Below are 19,532 nucleotides of genomic sequence, written 5' to 3' on the forward strand. Positions count from 1 at the left end.
ACTATAGGAGTTTGTTGTTGCAGAAGGAAACACAACTCAACTTTTGACATGATCCCCTCTCTTCAGAGCCCTGTTCAACTACCACACCTCCAAAAATACTACAATAAAATAAGCCTAGGTGAGCGAACAATATTGCATTGTAACCTCTGATGCATGAACACCAACACCAAATAAGAGTAGGGGCTCTCAGATAAATGGTCTCTTTCCATACATTGATAGCAAAATAAACCTATGAATGCATGGCCGGCGGGTATGGTCACCCCCAGTATCATTGTTTAACACTGACAGTGATCCTACTGCCTGGCAGTACTTGCCCCTGCAGCTCCTCATCAGAGGGAGTGTACTTGGCGGTGACGTCGGCCAGGTCTCCAAAGATCTGTGCACTGTAGATGGTGAGGCAGGACAGCAGGATCAGCTCCTGCCAGGTGGAGCTGAGTAAACAGGTGTAGTCCTCGATAGACAGCTCACAGAAGAACGGCAGCTTCTTGATCCACGAGATCTGACGAAACAGCAGCTCGTCGGCCAGACGACACAGCAGCGCAAACAACTCCACCTGAGTCACCTTGTACCTGACACACATAACAGGGAGACAGAGAGACGCGGATGTGAATATCAACAGGATTCATAACAGCATGCTGTTCATATTATTGTATTGGGCCAGGAGCTTTGGCTGACCTGGTCACATGGTCAGAAAATTCATATTGTAAAATGGAACACACATTTCCAGAACACATTTCCGAATAGATGTCTGCTGAAATTGTTATGTGAAATACATGCCACACTTCCATTGCTCAGCAGAAATGTCAGGTTAAGCAGGCCTACTCACCCGTCCTCTATCAGCATGGGGGTGGCCAGTGGAGTCAGGTCCTCTGCAGCCACAAGCTGCATCACCAGGGGGTGTGACTGGGGGTAGAGGCTGCGGGGCTGGGGGGCCAGCAGACCTGACTGGGCAGCGTAGCTAAAGAGGTGAGGTAGCAGCTGGTAGGGGGTGTTCATGGGGGCGTTGATGTACTGGTCCCTGACAGCAGCCGTGTAGCCACCACCCATCTCTAAAGAACGACTGGACAGAGAAAACACAATGGTCAGATACTCATTCAAATAAATACTGTACTTACACTAAATGCCATGAATTATGTTTTGGTATCTCATAAGTGTGCCTCTGTTGTTGAGATTTTATGAGTAACTGTTTCTATGCACATCTAACGTAATCAGAGTACATGGTTGATTTAGATAAATTGATGGTTACACAGAGAGATGTAAATACCAGTATGTTTGGCCTTGCTGCTTGCAGATAGACACTATGCATGTCTCCAAGAACAGCAGATAATGGGCTGATATCTACAGATATCGCTGCTAAATCTCAATAGATTGCATTCAGGCATTCTTTCGGTAGCAAACTTGGCAAAAACGAGGCAATGAGGTGTTACAATGTCAGGGGCAGTTAATTATCTCATACATGGACTAACTGCTGACAATGTTTACGATGCTCCCTCATGTAGACGAGTTGCTAACTCACTTGGATGATAGAGTGGAAGCAGGTGATGGCTGGTTGCCCTCGGAGGCGCCGTTGCTAGGAGAACTGTGGTCACTACTGTCACCGTTGTTGCTCCAGGTGTGCTCCGGCAGACTGGCTTCCTCCTTGAACTCCTGTCCCGACATGATCCGCTCAATCTCTTCATCTGTGATCTGAGAGAGAGAGAATGAGAGTGAGAGAGAGGCAGAACAGAGAGAGCGAGAGAAGGAGAGAGAAAGAGCAGAGAGAGAGAGGGGTAGATTGAGAGTGAGAGTAAGAGACATCTGAATTGATTAATATAACACTGTTATCCAGGGTATAATTATCCTAGGAAAACGTTTTCCACAGAGGCACAAAGAAACACAGACACACACACACACACACACACACCACAAACACACACATGTTTGTTTGACTATTCTTGTGGGGGCCAAACAATTGATTGATTTGATTCCCATTCAATATCCTATTTTCCCTAACCCCTAACCCTTAACCTAACCCTAACCTTAACCCTAACCCCAAACCCTAACCCTAATTGTAACCCTAACCCCTAAGCCTAAAATAGCATTTTCCCTTGTGGGGAGTGGCAAAATGTCCCCACTTCGAATGTTCCTCCGAATATTCCTTGATTTACTATCCTTGTGAGTAGTTCTCGTAGCATAGTAAAACCAAAAACACACACACAAGGATAAAGTACCAACAATAGAGGACCATGGCTGTCCTTACCACTTCATAAACACTATACAGAGAACATAATCTACAAAGCCATTTGCAGAGCATTAGCATATCAAGACTTAGAGCCTCTTCACACTTACTACACATTCTTTAAAAATACCATCGGCTACTCCTATTACTCAAATGTAAACTTGTGTACTTGCTACGTCTCAACCGCTACCTCTGGAGGTAGCTCACAACACTCGCCCAACAGTTGCCCTCCTTAAAGCAGGGCAGTGTAAACAGAATTGTCTCTTTGAGCCAACACTCCTACAGCATAAATGGAAATAGTAGAGCAATGTTTTTGAAACAGCTGAAATGTATAGACATTTTCCTAATGTTTCAAACTTGTTTCATTGAGTTTTTACCTGAAATTGCAGTAACAGCCTGCTACATTCTGAAATTGTCGCAGTAGCTTCCGTCTGCACTGAGCCACATAAAACTATGGAAGCCCATCCCCACCACCAAAAACATGTCAAATGTAGATCATACAAATAGGATCTGTTTTGTGTTTTTCATTTGTAACATTGTGTGGTGATATCAGAGGTGGAACCACAGGTCCCAGAGTAGGGGGAACATGTTTTCCCGGGGCCCAGAGTTTTTCCTGATCTGGTAGTAGGCTAACCTAACCAACTCCGGACCCTAGTTGTAGCGTATTAAAAAGGTATGTCATCACAATTGTGTGGATTGATTAATTCCAGTCAAAGTCTGAAAATAAACAAATTTGATCACATTCACATTTTCTCAGAACACAAATAAATGGGCTTATTTTAGGCTATAAATACATAGCTTAAGCTATAAAAACAGGATAAAAAATTAAACCTGGTTTGTTGTAAGATAGGCCTACTGTACTTTTATATTCGTATGAGAGGGTTAATTGTTCATTTCTGATAGGCTAACGTGACTTGATGAAGACACAGCAACTCTGTGCTTATGTCTTGAAGCTCAAATATAATGAGTGTAGCTGTCACGAATACTACCGAAGGTGACTCCCCTTCCCGTTCGGGTGGCGCTCGGCGGTCGTCGTCGCCGGTCTACTAGCTGCCACCGATCCCTTTTTCCTTTTCGTTTATGTCTGTCTAATTGTTTTCACCTGTTTCTTGTTGGGGTTTTGGGAGTGTACTATTTAGGTTAGTTTCGCCCGCTAGTGTGTGCGCGGGCTTATTTTGTGTGTGTCATGTTATGTCGGGAGTGGATTATTTGATTGTGGGTTTTTCGCTGTCCAGCTTATTTTAAACAGTGTACCTGTTCCTGTTTTCACTGTGGACATTAAAGCGTTTTGTTCCTGTAAAACTTTTGCTCTCTCTGCGCCTGACTCTACACCCATCATTCACCTGACGTTACAGAAGCCCGCACCTACTGATGGAGTCAGCAGGAGCAGTGACCACCCTCTCCCCACGATGGAGGGAAGAGCTTTCTGTCGTTTGAAGGCGCTGTTCACCGACGCGCCAGTGTTGGCGCATCCTGACCCCTCTTTGGCGTTCATAGTTGAGGTGGACGCATCCGAGGCTGGGTCGGGGCTGTGCTCTCCCAGCGCTCGGGTACGCCACCGAAGCTCCGCCCCTGTGCCTTTTTTTCGAAGAAGCTCGGGCCAGCGGAGCGGAATTATGATGTGGGGGATAGGGAGTTGTTGGCCATGGTCAAGGCTCTGAAGTGTGGAGACACTGGCTTGAGGGGCTAAGCACCCTTTTCTCATCTGGACCGACCACCAGAATCTGGAGTATATCCGATCAGCTAGGAGACTGAATCCTCGTCAGGCAAGGTGGGCCATGTACTTTACCCGATTTCGTTTTACGATTTCGTATCGACCAGGTTCCCTCAATACTAAGGCCGACGCGCTGTCCCGACTATACGACACTGATGACCGGTCCATCGATCCTACTCCCATCATTCCGGCGGCTAAGCTGGTAGCACGGTAGTATGGGAGGTGGACGCGGACATCGAGCGGGCACTAAGGGCGGAACCTGCGCCTCCACGGTGCCCGGAGGGTCGTAGGTATGTGCCGCTCGCTGTTCGTGATCAATTGATTCGATGGGCTCATAGTCTACCCTCGTCAGGTCACCCGGGTATTTCAAGGACAGTGCGAAGTCTTAGAGGGAAGTACTGGTGGCCTACCTTGGTGAGAGACGTGCAATTCTATGTCTCCTCCTGTTCGGTGTGCGCCCAGAGTAAGGCTCCTAGACATTTGCCACGAGGGAAATTACAACCCCTCCCCGTTCCACAACGGCCGTGGTCCCATCTATCGGTGGATTTTCTTACTGATCTCCCTTGTCTCAGGGGAACACCACGATCCTGGTCGAGGTGGATCGGTTCTCTTAAGTCCTATCGTCTTATCCCGTTGCCCGGTCTCCCTACGGCCCTGCAGACTGCGGAGGCACTATTTACCTATGTCTTCCGGCACTACGGGTGCCCGAGGATATCGTTTCTGATCGGGGTCCCCAGTTCACGTCCAGAGTATGGAAGGCGTTTATGGAGCATCTGGGGGTCTCGGTCAGCCTGACCTCGGGGTATCACCCGGAGAGTAATGGGCAGGTGGAGAGAGTGAACCAGGAGTGGGTAGGTTTCTGCGGTCGTATTGCCAGGACCGGCCAGGGGAGTGGCAAGATACATCCCTGGGCAGAGATTGCCCAGAACTCACTAAGCCACTCCTCTACCAACATGTCACCATTTGAGTGTGTGTTGGGGTACCAGCCGGTTCTGGCACCATGGCATCAGAGCCAGACCGAAGCTCCTGCGGTGGAGGAGTGGGTGCAGCGCTCTAAGGAGACCTGGAGAGCCATCCAGGAGTCTTTGCGTCAGGCGATGGACGGCAGAAGAAGAGCGCTGAACGTCACCGCAGTGAGCCCCCGTGTTTGCACCGGGGACAGGGTCTGGCTCTCGACCCGAAACCTGCCCCTCCGCCTGCCCTGCCAGAAGCTGGGTCCGCAGTGTGTAGGGCCATTTCAAGTCCTGAGGAGAATAAACGAGGTGTGTTATCGATTGTTACTTCCTTCGTATTATTGTATTAACCCTTGTTTCATGTGTCTCTCTCAGGCCGGTGGTAGCGTGGTCCCATGCAGGAAGGTGAGGTTCCGGAGGTCCCTCGCCCCCTCGGGACATAGAGGGGTCCCCGGCGTACATGATAAGGTCCATACTGGACTCCAGACGCCGGGTGAGGGGCCTGCAGTACCTCGTGGACTGGGAGGGTACGGGCCGGAGGAGAGCTGGGTCCCGGTGGGGATATATTGGATCCAAATCTACTAAGGGAATTCAATCGCCTCCATCCGATCGCCCTGCACCCGCCCTCGGGGTCGCCCCGAGGGCCCCACGGTGGCCAGGTGTCGGCGCGCTGCGGGGGCCGCGCGTCAGGAGGGAGTTTACTGATCACGAATACTACCGAAGGTGACTCCCCTTCCCGTTCGGGTGGCGCTCGGCGGTCGTCGTCGCCGGTCTACTAGCTGCCACCGATCCCTTTTTCCTTTTCGTTTATGTCTGTCTAATTGTTTTCACCTGTTTCTTGTTGGGGTTTTGGGAGGTGTACTATTTAGGTTAGTTTCGCCCGCTAGTGTTTGTGCGGGCTTATTTTGTGTGTTCATGTTACGTCGGGAGTGGATTATTTGATTGTGGGTTTTTCGCTGTCCAGCTTATTTTAAACAGTGGTCTGTGGGTTGTGTTTGCGCCTGTGTTTTGGCGTCACCCCTTTTGTACCTGTTCCTATTTTCACTGTGGACATTAAAGCGTTTTGTTCCCGTAAAACTTTTGTTCTCTCTGCGCCTGACTCTACACCCATCATTCACCTGACGTTACAGTAGCCTAGCAACGAGAAAATGAACCCTTTAATTGTCTGCACATTGTTGCCTTATTCAAGACTGTCATATGGTTTGGTTGCATTATTCAATAGTGTAACATGTTTAAGAAGAAAAGTATATGTCACTGTTGAATAGTTTGTGCTTACTGGATAGTGGTTACTGTGACTCTTACGGTGAATTTGAGCTGCGGAACAAAAATGTTGCGTTACCAGAAATGTAACGAACTGTAAGGCGAGGATGAAATATGAATTGAAATGTAGTATTTTCTTTTAAAACCCCGCTCCTCATACTTTCCTTCATATCTCCTTCAAGGCATTTCCCCTGATATGAGATTTGATGATCAATCCACACCAATACGCATTCTTTCACACACTCACTCCTTTACATGCATGCATTTCAAAGCAATATCATTTAGTCTTAAAGGCAATTACTCTATCTATCTTGGCTATGCCCAAATTACTATTGAAAAGCATGGCTAATTCTCCATCTAATATTAATGGCATAGATGGAACATTGTAAATAATGACTGGTGCTGCAAGCAATAAGGGATGCTGATTTGCCCAATTGCCTTGTTCAAAGCCAGCTAATGAAATTATAAGTGAATATGAACATTAAAAAAATCACTGTCAACAATGGGTTCTAAGATAATTCAACTGAAATGGAACGGATTCAAATTCTGAAATATCAAAGGCACTGTTGGAATCTAATAGTTAGCTGTAGTAGAGTGCACAGTGAATATTTACCTGGACAGGCCCAATACTTTTGTTTCTCCCTCCTGGCATCCCATCTTCCCTGATTGCTGGAAAACACAAAGAACAGCCATAAGCACCCCAACAAGATATATGGGGAAGAGGTGCAGGGCATACACAACACAAAGTAGAATTAAAATAGTATGTTTGGGTTTCATAACACAAAGTCCAATTCCTAGGGGGTTGTGATGGCATGTTTGTACTATAGCTCTACCTGGTGGTGGCTGCTATGATTGTGCCACAGGACAAAATCAAGAAACTGTACAGTGAAACGAGAACATTCACTTACCCAGTCAATCCAGCAGAGGGCACTAGCTACATAACTACAGAGCTGGGGGGTCTGATTGAGAGCTGAAAGTTCTTGGAGCTCTTCTAATTTAATCTGTGGTTCTAGAACAATCTATGGTRCTAGTACAGTAAATTCTAATGTGTGGCTCTCATCTGCTCTTTGGTCTCCCCTTACCTTTACGGTTCATTCCCATCTGTAGACACTTGAGCAGACGGCAGTATTGGCAGCGGTTGCGTTGCTTGCGCGACATTTCGCAGTTTTTGTCTCGGCTGCATCGGTACACACGCTTGTTGCAGATGCTGCGCTTGAAGAAGCCCTTGCAGCCCTCACAGGAGATGATGCCATAGTGCAGTCCTGTGGCGCGGTCTCCACAGATAAGGCAAACACGTGGGTCAGCTGCATCATCTGACAAAAGAGACAGAATGACTGGTTAGAGCAGAAGACAGAACAGATATCTGACACATTCACTACATGACCAAAAGTATGTGGACACTCYTCGAACATCTCATTCCAAAATCATGGGCATTAACATGGAGTTGGTCCCCCCTTTGCTGCTATAACAGCCTCCACTCTTCTAGGAAGGCTTTCCACTTGATGTTGGAACATTGCTGCAGGGACTRGCTTCCATTCAGCCACAAGAGCATTAGTGAGGTCGGGCGTGAGGTCGGGCGTCTGCTAAATGACTAGAATGTAAATGTAAGATGTGTAATACACCTCTTACCATCATACTGTAACTTAGGGTCGCCAACCCTAAGTGTAAGCAGTTGAATGTGAGGAAGGTTGAGCACAGAGAGTGCAGACATCTTGAATGTTTTATTTAGTATGTCTGAGAAGAGAAAGGACCAGGCTAAAGTGACACATGCTGGCCTGCCTGGTGATTAGTTTACAGGCTCCCCTTTCTCTGAGATGGACACAGTGACAGCATCACGTAAACTCTTCAGAGTGTCTATAGTCTAACACCACTCAGTGAAACCTGACTAGATTAATTCCAATTTCAATAAATATAAATAACATTGAAATGCAAGCCCACATAAGGTCTACACATCATTGAACATGCTGGAATTTTAGAATGGAATTTATTTGTGTTTAAATATATCAGACCAACTGTTTATTGATTCTCCAACTGGTAGTTTCATATCACAGCTGTCTTAGAAGACAAACACAGTGCATACCATTAACAGAGCCTTCATATTTCAGCCTTCAACTTGTTTCCTCGAAGGATACATGGAGCAGATTCTTTTGCTGAGCGTTTCAAAATGGGAAATGTTGTAAAGACAGGGCCAAGTGAGGGCAGTAATTTGGAACACATGTTGGGGGATATTTGGGGGCTTGGGTAGAGGCTAGAGGGAGGGGCTGCCTTCGAGGAAGTAGTGGAACAGGATGTCCCAAATGAAGCACATTCAAAAATAATAGGTTAAATTACACAGTGTTAGCAACTTAACAACATGTGGTGGCCATGAGAGACCCAGATGTGAAAACAGAATAAAGACAATATACCTACAATACATGACCAAAAGTATGTGGACACCTGCTCGTCAAACATCTCATTCCAAAACCATGGGCACTAATATGGAGTTGGTCCCCCCTTTGCTGCTATAACAGCCTCCACTCTTCTAGGAAGGCTTTCCACTAGATGTTGGAACATTGCTGCAGGGACTCACTTCCATTCAGCCACATGAGCATTAGTGAGGTCAGACACTGATGTTGGGCGATTAGGCCTGGCTTGCAGTCGGCGTTCCAATTCATCCCAAAGGTGTTCGATGGGGATGAGGTCAGGGCTCTGTGCTGGCCAACCAAGTTCTTCCAGACAGATCTCGACAAACCATTTCTGTATGGACCTCGCTTTGTGCACGGAGGTGTTGTCATGCTGAAACAAGAAAGGGCCTTCGCCAAACTGTGCCACAAAGTTGGAAGCACAGAATCGTCAGTCAGCAACGGGTGTGGCTGAAATAGCCGAATCCACTCATTTAAAGGGGTGTCCACATACTTCTGTATATATAGTGTAGCTTACTACAGTAGCCCTTAGTGCCAAATACCAATACCATTGATGCTAAATAGCTTTAGCTTCACATTCATCTCTATATAGTGACAATAGGTGTGTATGTGCATACATGCATGCATTCTTGCTTGTATGTGTCTGTGTGTGCATATGTTCCAGTGGGTGTGTGTGTTGGAGTTTGGATCGTAGAGAGATATACTTAAATCTAGAATCCTTAGTTGCTACATCTATTTTTGGACCTATATATTCATTGATTCTTTAATAATATAACMTATAAATGCCTAATGAGCTTAGTTTAACTGCCGTACCCCATCAGAACCCAGAATATTAGCTTGTTTTACTCCAATGTTAGTAAACAATGTAAATGTAAACAAACACGTTATAGGCTCAAAACATATTTAAAACTATAACTTTGATATCATGTATGGCCAGTCCTTGCATCCATAGCCCTGTCTATGAATTTGAATGGTTACATTTCCRCAGGCCCATCCCTCAGCTTTGTATCAAAACAGAGGCTTCCCCACTCCTGTTTCACTAAATAGCTAAGGGATGGGGATGGAGAAATATAACCACTCTCAAATTCATAGACCGAGCTGATGATATCAAAATTATAGTTTTGAGACTATATACAGTGTTTGATTACATTTACGTTGTTTACATCTTATATTTTGGGTTCTTATGGGGAACGACAGTTGAACTAAGCTCATGAGGCATTTAGAAGTTATATTCTTCAAGAATCAATGGGTACATATTATTAATTTGTGTTACCCTATCCACCAACAACTGTCCAAAAATGGATGTCGCAACTAAGGATTCTAGCTTGAAATGTATGACTTACAATCCTCTGGGAACTCCTGACATTCTTAGTTACTTTGCTAATCACCATAGAAACTGCACAATCTCCAGACCAGCACACTTCGAGGACACCAAAAAAGCTGTTTAAAATCTTAACTGGAAAAATCCCCATCTACCTCTAGGCTAGATGATAAAATTCACCATGCTGGCAGAGAATAAATGAACCTAAATTCCCTACTCTCTGCTGTCCACAGTGTTAGTGCTATCCTAGCCCAATAATGGACTAAAGGAGACTAATGTTACTCCGTATAGTCCAAGGAATTTACACGTTCTGGTTGAAGGCGAATTGGCTCTGGCAGCCAAAATAACCCAATTCTCCATCTCAACGTGACTCGATCCTCAGTTGCGGTAGGGTTCTAGAAAAATAAAACCTCTTAACTTTCATATCACATCAAAATAATTTCACAAATGCAAAATATACACTTACTGTACACTGTTTTAACAGTTGCAGCCGACAGTATTTTTCAGTGACAACACGTTTGTGGTGTCAGTCTTCCGTTTACACACATATCTAATAAGCACAGGTAGTTAACTCTGTTTTCCGTAAACAAGCACTGAAACATGGAAATATGGCTGTGTGGGAACTCTAACCATATAAAGGTGTGTAGTAATTTAACGTTTTGTTTTTWGAAKATMWTTTCTCACTGATATGAAAGATATGTTCCTTATGTTTCCAAAACCGTTCCACAMGAAATGCATGTTAACGTTGAGASCYAGCYTCAGGGCTCTTAACTAAACTCRCCRGYCKYGAAGATACTATCGTCAATAGGCGCTGAAGGTAGTTAGCGTCTATGAATGGGCTAGTGCTACCCTATCCACTATCCACCAACACCCATCCACCAACACACAACACACCCCTCACCCCCGCACCATCCCCCCTCATAAAAGCTCTGAACAGATGGGTTGATACCATGGTTACAGTGAATAGCCCAGCGGAGCAAAGGCTGCCTCCAGTTGGAATGTGTCCATGTTCTGATCTGTAGCATGGCTGGCTGAGCTCACAAGATAACYCACAACAACTCCACCCTCACTGGCTTAGCTTCCTAACTATGATATCAGTTACCAAGACAGCCCATCCCAATTTCTGTTGGTCAATTATCAAATACATGGGGGTTTATCGGCAGACTCAACAGCCTTGGTTTCTCAAATGACTGCCTCGCCTGGTTCACCAACTACTTCTCAGATAGAGTTAAYTGTGTCAAACCTGGCAGTRTCTATGGGGGTGRCACAGGGTTCAATTCTCGGGCCGATTCTATTCTCTGTATATGTCAGCTCTTGCTGCTTGTGATTCTCTGATCCACCTCTACGCAGACGACACCATTCTGTATACTTCTGGCCCTTCTTTGGACACTGTGTTCACAAACCTCCAGACAAGCTTCAATGCCATACAACACTCCTTCCGTGGCTTCCAACTGCTCTTAAATGCTAGTAAAACTAAATGCATGCTTTTCAACTGATCGCTGCCCGCACCTGCCCGCCCGACTAGCATCACTACTCTGGACTAGAGGTCGACCGATCATGATTTTTCAACGCCGATACCGATACCGATTATTGGAGGACCAAAAAAAAATCGATACCGATTAATCGGCCGATTTTTTTAAATGTATTTGTAATAATGACAATTACAACAATACTGAATTAACACTTATTTTAACTTAATATAATACATCAATAAACATCAATTTAGCCTCAAATAAATAATGAAACATGTTCAATTTGGTTTAAATAATGCAAAAACAAAGTGTTGGAGAAGAAAGTAAAAGTGCAATATGTGCCATGTAAAAACGTTTAAGTTCCTTGCTCAGAACATGAGAACATATGAAAGCTGGTGGTTCCTTTTAATATGAGACTTCAATATTCCAAGGTAAGAGGTTTTAGGTTGTAGTTAATATAGTATTCATAGGACTATTTCTCTCTATATCATTTGTATTCCATATACCTTTGACTATTGGATGTTCTTATAGGCACTTTAGTATTGCCAGTGTAACAGTATAGCTTCCGTCCCTCTCCTCGCTCCTACCTGGGCTCGAACGAGGAACACAACGACAACAGCCACCCTCGAAGCAGCGTTACTCATGCAGAGCAAGTGGAACAACTACTCCAAGTCTCAGAGCGAGTGCTGTCTCTTATACACATCTAGATGTGTATAAGAGACAGCCCTGACTCTAATTGCAATGAACGCAAGAGAAGTGACAAAATTTCACCTGGTTAATATTGCCTGCTAACCTGGATTTCTTTTAGCTAAATATGCAGGTTTAAAAATATCTACTTCTGTGTATTGATTTTAAGAAAGGCATTGATGTTTATGGTTAGGTACACGTTGGAGCAACGACGGTCCTTTTTCCGCGAATGCGAACAGCATCGATTATATGCAACGCAGGACACGCTAGATAAACTAGTAATATCATCAACCATGTGTAGTTAACTAGTGATTATGATTGATTGATTGTTTTTTATAAGATAAGTTTAATGCTAGCTAGCAACTTACCTTGGCTTCTTACTGCATTCGCGTAACAGGCAGGCTCCTCGTGGAGTGCAATGAGAGGCAGGTGGTTAGAGCGTTGGACTAGTTAACCGTTAGGCTGCAAGATTGAATCCCCGAGCTGACAAGGTAAAAACCTGTCGTTCTGCCCCTGAACAAGGCAGTTAACCCACCGTTCCTAGGCCGTCATTGAAAATAAGAATGTGTTCTTACTGACTTGCGTAGTTAAATAAAGGTGTAAAAAAAAGAAGAAAAAAAGCCAAATCGGTGTCCAAAAATACAGATTTCCGATTGTTATGGAAACTTGAAATCGGCCCTATGTCACGCCCTGGCCTTAGTATTATTTGTTTTCTTTATTATTTTAGTTAGGTCAGGGTGTGAATGGGGTATGTGTGTGTTTTGGGTGATTATATGGTATAGGGGGTGTATGGGTTTGTGTTGAGTGTATGTGTCTAGGTATGTCTATGGTTGAGTGTAGGTGTTTAGGAAAGTCTATGGTTGCCTGATTTGGTTCTCAATCAGAGACAGCTGGTTATTGTTGTCTCTGATTGGGAGCCATATTTAAGGTAGCCATAGGCTTTAGGTGTTTGTGGGTAATTGTCTATGTTGAACATTTGTTGCTTTTTGTGTGCACTAACGTTTATAGCTTCACGGTCGTTTGTTGTTTTGTTTTGTTAGTTTGTAAAGTGTTTTACTTCGTTTTTCCTTCTTCAAATAAAAAGAAGATGTCTTATTTTTCACATGCTGCGTTTTGGTCCGTCTCTCCTCCACACGATCGTGACACCCTAATTAATCGGCCATTCCGATTAATCGGTCGACCTTTACTCTGGATGGTTCTGACTTAGAATATGTCGACAACTACAAATACCTAGGTGTCTGGTMAGACTGTAAACTCTCCTTCCAGACTCACATTAAGCATCTCCAATCGGCTTCCTATTTCGCAACAAAGCTTCATTCACTCATGCTGCTAAACATACCCTTGTAAAACTGACTATCCTACCGATCCTCGACTTCGGCGATGTCATTTACAAAATAGCCTCCAACACTCTACTCAGCAAATTAGATAGTCTATCACAGTGCRATTCATTTTGTCACCAAAGCCCCATATACTACCCAGCACTGCGACCTGCATGCTCTTGTTGGCTGGCCCTCGCTTCATATTCGTCGCCAAACCCACTGGCTCCAGGTCATCTATATGTCTATGCTAGGTTAAGCCCCGCCTTATCTCAGCTCACTGGTCACCATAGCAACACCCACCCGTAGCACACGCTCCAGCAGGTATGTTTCACTGGTCATTCCCAAAGCCAACTCCTCTTTGGCCGCCTTTCCTTCCAGTTCTCTGCTGCTAATGACTGGAACAAATTGCAAAAATCACTGAAGCTGGAGACTCATATCTCCCTCACTAACTTTAAGCAGCAGCTGTCAGAGCAGCTTACCGATCACTGCACCTGTACGCAGCCCACCCAATAAATAGCCCACCCAAGTACCTCATCCCCATATTGTTATTTATTTTTGCTCCTTTGCACCCCAGTATCTCTACTTGCACATCATCATCTGCACATCTATCACTCCAGTGTTAATGCTAAATTGGAATTATTTCGCCACTATGGCCTATTTATTGCCTTACCTCCCTAATCTTACTACATTTGCACAAACTGTATATATATTTTCCTTTTTTCTATTGTGTTATTGACTGTACGTTTGTTTATCCCATGTGTAACTCTGTGTTGTTGTTTTTGTCGCACTGCTTTGCTTTATCTTGGCCAGGTRGCAGTTGTAAATGAGAACTGGTTCTCAACTGTCCTACCTGGTTAAATAATGGTGAAKTAAATAAAAATAAATAAAAGTTTGTTATCCCCTTTCACATCATCCATTACTAAATAGGGAGTGTGCTTCAAACAMAATTCCCAAAATAAAGGAACATGAACTGGTTTCCTCCTGAAAAACAGATGACCACTACTGGAAAAATATTAACAGTAAACCTATAAATGTGAAAGTTTAGAGATCAACATGGGAGACTGCATTATGACATTTCATAAAGATACAGAGAGAAACAACCACAACTCTGGCCTTCAACGCCATTCTCAGCTATTACACCATGACTAGCATAGAGTCCATAGTCAGTGAGCATACAGTACTAAGAGAAGACTCTAATGCTTTCACTGGTATCTACCAACACTATAATGAGTGCTGGGTGGTTGGTTGTTGGTCCCATAACCCAGTCCTGAAGGAGCCTGGTGAGACCTCAGCTATAGTGGGCCTGATTTAATGCTACCTCCTTCTGAACCCATAGATTAACCCTAGCTGCTCTGAGCTAAGTCTCTCACTGACGGCCTTTGGTCAACCTGCACATCACATAGCCTTGAACGTTCCCCTCATACAGGCTTGTCCAGTTATGGGAAGCCTTTGTGAAAGGTGGTCAAGACCCTGTCCCTGGACTAACTCATCATATACAGTACCAGTCAAAAGTTTGGACACACCTACTCATTCATGTATTTTTTWAATGTTTTTAAACAATTTTCTACATTGTACAATAATAGTGAAGACATCAACACTATGAAATAACACATATGGAATCATGTAGTAACCAAAAAAGTGTTAAACAAATCAAAAAATMTCAAAGTAGCAACCCTTTGCCTTGATGACTGCTCTGCACACTCTTGGCATTCTCTCAAACAGCTTCACCTGGAATGCTTTTCCAACAGTCTTGAAGGAGTTCCCACTTATGCTGAGCACTTGTTGGCTGCTTTTCCTTCATTCTGCGGTCCAACTCATCCCAAACCATCTCAATTGTGTTGAGGTCGGGTGATTGTGGAGGCTAGGTCATCTGATGCAGCACTCCATCACTCTCCTTRTTGGTCAAATAGCCCTTACAGAGCCTGGAGGTGTGTTGGGTCATTGTCCTGTTGAAAAACAAATTATAGTCCCACTAAACGCAAACCAGATGGATTGGCGTATCACTGCAGAATGCTGTGGTAGCCATGCTGGTTAAGTGTGCCTTGAATTCCAAATAAATTACCGACAGTGTGACTACCTCAATAATCTGGTTGAGAGAATGCAAAGAGTGTGRAATGCTGTCATCAAGGCAACGGGTGGCTACTTTGAAGAATATCAAATATTAAATATTTCGATGGTCAGCCATCAGAAGCTAGATGAAGGGATCTGCCATTCAACTGTATTAGGGTAACATTTTGGAGTGATAGTGGAATCAACCAGTCACATTTTGACTTAATGGGTGGGACAACTAATGCTAGCCAGAGCAAGATGAGCTAAAATCTAACGAAGGAACATTAAATAAACCCACTCAAAGGTTTTCAGTTAGTTGGACGTCAGAATTGCACTGATAAACGATGGCGAATTGTAGTCTCCTCATCCTTCTGCAGCTTGCCTGCCCATGCATGCTTGWCCCAACCAAGCACCAAAGGTAACTGGCTAAAGTTGGCTAGTTTACTAGCTAGCTACTTCCACACATAAATGAGAGAACACCTCACTCTGACCATTTTACTTGCCGTAGCATATTCTCTAGAGCGTTCTTGACTAACTATAACTTATTTTCCCCTACGTTTACTGACACCGGTCATATTCAGCAGGTGTTGCGCGTTCAGAAATTCATCACTGGTTCTGCACTCTGGTACACTCAGACGAGAGTGCTCAGAAATCGGAGTAGAGTAGTGAATTTGCAAACGCATGAGATATGCTAACTGGATAACAGTCGTTGAAGTTCTTGCTAGCTAACCAAATGACACCTGCATCTCTAGCCACCGAAAAACGATATGAGGAGAAAAAGTCAGTCACTCCCCCACTCCTCTAATGGCATGACATGACATCCTCCTAGCAGCTAGCTAGCTATCAAGCTAATGTTAGGCTCTGTGTTTTTAGCTTGCTCCATAAATAGATTTGCTAGCCTATTAGCCATATTATGACTGACTTGTGATCCTTTCCCTTGCTAGTTTGATTGTATTGACATTCCCAGTGCTAGTCACATTCATCTGTTTTTGTCTATAATATTGAGCCATTAAKACTGAAACAGTGTATCCCGAATTGGGGCAGCAAACCATGCCAGCTGTGATTTGCAACCTGATAGAAATATTTTTTGGATTACCAAGAAATGTATTGGTGAATTATATTAATCATGCATTGAACTGGATCCATCTATTCTGCCTACAATGCCTTAGTGTAAGTTATGGAACGCTGAGTCAAATAGAACCTATTTTTAAAACGTCTTATTAAGTTGGTTTTGTAGCATAAACTGGGAAAAGTATATTTCTTACTGATATTATGATTGTCTGTTTGTTTCAAATCTGCAAAGTAGTTAAAATGCTGTGAGTTCCACTTTAAACTTTAGGTCAAACTTTGTGTGCTTAACGTGAAATGCTTTTTGCAATGGGAAGTAATAGTTGTACATTTCGATTGGGAAATGCTTAATYGTTGAGTTTTTGTATTCTTATGATTAGGACCTACTGGCTTATTATGTCAGAGTTTATGGACTGTTTATGCTTTAACATCATGCTGTGTGTGACTGCGGTCTTCCATCGGCCCTATACACTGGTGTAGCGGTGCTTTAACATCATGCTGTGTGTGACTGCGGTCTTTCCATCGGCCCTATACACTGGTGTAGCGTGCTTTAACATCATGCTGTGTGTGACTGGGTCCTCCATCGGCTATACACTGGTGTAGAGTGCTTTAACTCATGCTGTGTGTGACTGGGTCTTCCATCGGCCATACACTGGTGTAGGGTGCTTTAAATCATGCTGTGTGTGACTGCGTCTTCCATCGGCCCATAACTGTGTAGCGGTGCTTTTAACATCATGCTGTGTGTGACTGCGGTCTTCCATCGGCCTTACCACTGGTGTAAGCGGTGCTTTAACATCATTGTGTGTGACTGCGGTCTTCCATCGCCCTATACATGGTGTACGGTGCTTAACATCATGCTGTGTGTGACTGCGGTTTCCATCGCCTATACACTGGTGTAGTGGTCTTTTAACATCATGCTGTGTGTGACTGCGGTTTCCATGGCTATACACTGGTGTAGCGTGCTTTACACATAATGCTGTGTGTGACTGCGGTCTTCCATCGGCCCTATACACTGGTGTAGCGGTGCTTTAACATAATGCTGTGTGTGATGGCGTTCCATCGGCCCTATACACTGGTGTAGCGGGTGCTTTAACATCAGTCTGTGTGACTGCGGTCTTCCATCGGCCCTATAACACTGGTGTAGCGGTGCTTAACATCATGCTGTGTGTGACTGGGTCTTCATCGGCCTATACACTGTGTAGTGGTGCTTTAACATCATGCTGTGTGTGACTGCGGTCTTCCATCGGCCCTATTACACTGGTGTAGTGGTGTTTAACATCTGCTGTGTTGACTGCGGTCTTCCATCGCCCTATACACTGGTGTAGTGGGTTTAACATCATGCTGTGTGTGACTGCGGTCTTCCATCGGCCCTATACACTGGTGTAGTGGTGCTTAATCATGCTGTGTGTGACTGCGGTCTTCCATCGGCCCTATACACTGGTGTAGTGGTGCTTAACATCATGCTGTGTGTTGACTGAGGGTTTCCAATCGGCCCTATACACTGGTGTAGTGGTGCCTGGAGAAGTGTGTATACTCTAATTTTGCCAAAAGGTTCCCAAACGGCAACAGTGCAAAAAATCATGTTTTCCTATGATATTCTGCTGAAATTAGGCCATGTGTGAGGCACGCATGTGAGTATATGGCTATATTCACTTACTTTGCGATTGTGTAGGCTACTTTCTGCATGATTTCTCTATTATATTACATAATTMATTWWAAAAAATTGAAATATCACATTTACATAAGTATTCAGACCCTTTACTCAGTACTTTGTTGAAGCACCTTTGGCAGTGATTACAGCCTCGAGTCTTCTTGGGTATGACCCTACAAGCTTGGCACACCTGTTTATGAGGAGTTTCTCCCATTKTTCTCTGCAGATCCTCTCAAACTCTGTCAGGTTGGATGGGAAGCATTGCTGCACAACCATTTTCAGGTCTCTCCAGAGARGTTCTACAGGGTTCAAGTCTGGGCTCTGGCTGGGCCACTCATGGACATTCACAGACTTGTCCCGAAGCCACTCCTGAGTTGTCTTGGCTGTGTGCTTAGGGTTGTTGTCCTGTTGGAAGGTGAACCTTTGCCACAGTCTGAGGTCCTGAGCACTCTGGAGTAGGTTTTCATCAAGCATCTCTCTGGACATTGCTCCGTTCATCTACCTCGATCCTGACTAGTCTCCAAGTCCCTGACGCTAAAAAACATCCCCACAGCATTATGCTGCCACCACCATGCTTCACRGTAAGGATGGTGCTAGGTTTGGCTTTCAGGCCAAAGAGTTCAATCTTGGTTTCATTAGACCAGAGAATCTTGTTTCTCATGGTCTAACAGTCCTTTAGGTGCCTTTTGGTAAACTCCAAGCGGGCTGTCATGTGTCTTTTACTGAAGAGTGGCTTCCGTCTGGCCACTCTACCATAAAGGCCTGATTGGTGGAGTGCTGCAGAGATGGTTGTCCCTCTGGAAGGTTCTCCCATTTCCACAGAGGAACTCTGGAGCTCTGCCAGAGTGACCATCAAGTTCTTGGTCACCTCCATGACTAAGGCCCTTCTCCCCCGATTGCTCAGTTTGCCTCTAGGAAGAGTCTTGGTGGMTCCAAARTTCTTCCATTTAAGAAAGATGGAGGCCACTGTGTTCTTGGGGACCTTCAATGSTGRAGAATTTTTTTGGCACCCTTCCCRAGATCWGTGCCTCYACACAATCCTGTCTCGGAGCTCTACGGACAATTCCTTCGATCCCATGGCTTGGTTTTTGCTCCGACATGCACTGCTTCTTCTTCTATTATATTATGGAGGTCCACAAACCAACATTAAAGGTGCATGCCGCCACCTACTGTGCTGGCGTGTGTGGTCAATCATGGTTTACAACATTTCCATATCCTCCTACCTAAATCAGTTCTTCTGGAAAAAAGAGCCCTACTAACTTCTAATAGACCCTCCCCCACTCCCAAAATCGCTTCCAAACTCCCCCAACCCCGTCCAACCTCAATGACCCTACACTTCAATCTTTCCCTCTCTTCAACATACTTACAACAATATAACAACACAACAACACATGCTCCACCGTGTCATCGACCATACA

General features: G+C 44.5%; 1 protein-coding gene across 1 annotated transcript in view; it reads right to left on the reverse strand.

Moving 5' to 3' along the window:
• The window catches only part of LOC111974205 (nuclear receptor subfamily 6 group A member 1-A), a 127,089-nt gene that overhangs the window by 7,820 nt on the left and 99,737 nt on the right, over positions 1–19,532 (reverse strand). The window contains exons 4-8 of the mRNA XM_070446968.1: positions 7,228–7,458; positions 6,759–6,814; positions 1,517–1,686; positions 827–1,060; positions 315–569 (exon numbers count right to left, since the gene is read on the reverse strand). Coding sequence (XP_070303069.1) covers positions 315–569; positions 827–1,060; positions 1,517–1,686; positions 6,759–6,814; positions 7,228–7,458 — 946 coding nt within the window. The remainder of the gene's footprint in view (positions 1–314; positions 570–826; positions 1,061–1,516; positions 1,687–6,758; positions 6,815–7,227; positions 7,459–19,532) is intronic.

This window comes from Salvelinus sp. IW2-2015, linkage group LG15 (assembly GCF_002910315.2).
Source record: "Salvelinus sp. IW2-2015 linkage group LG15, ASM291031v2, whole genome shotgun sequence".
Taxonomy (NCBI): domain Eukaryota; kingdom Metazoa; phylum Chordata; class Actinopteri; order Salmoniformes; family Salmonidae; genus Salvelinus; species Salvelinus sp. IW2-2015.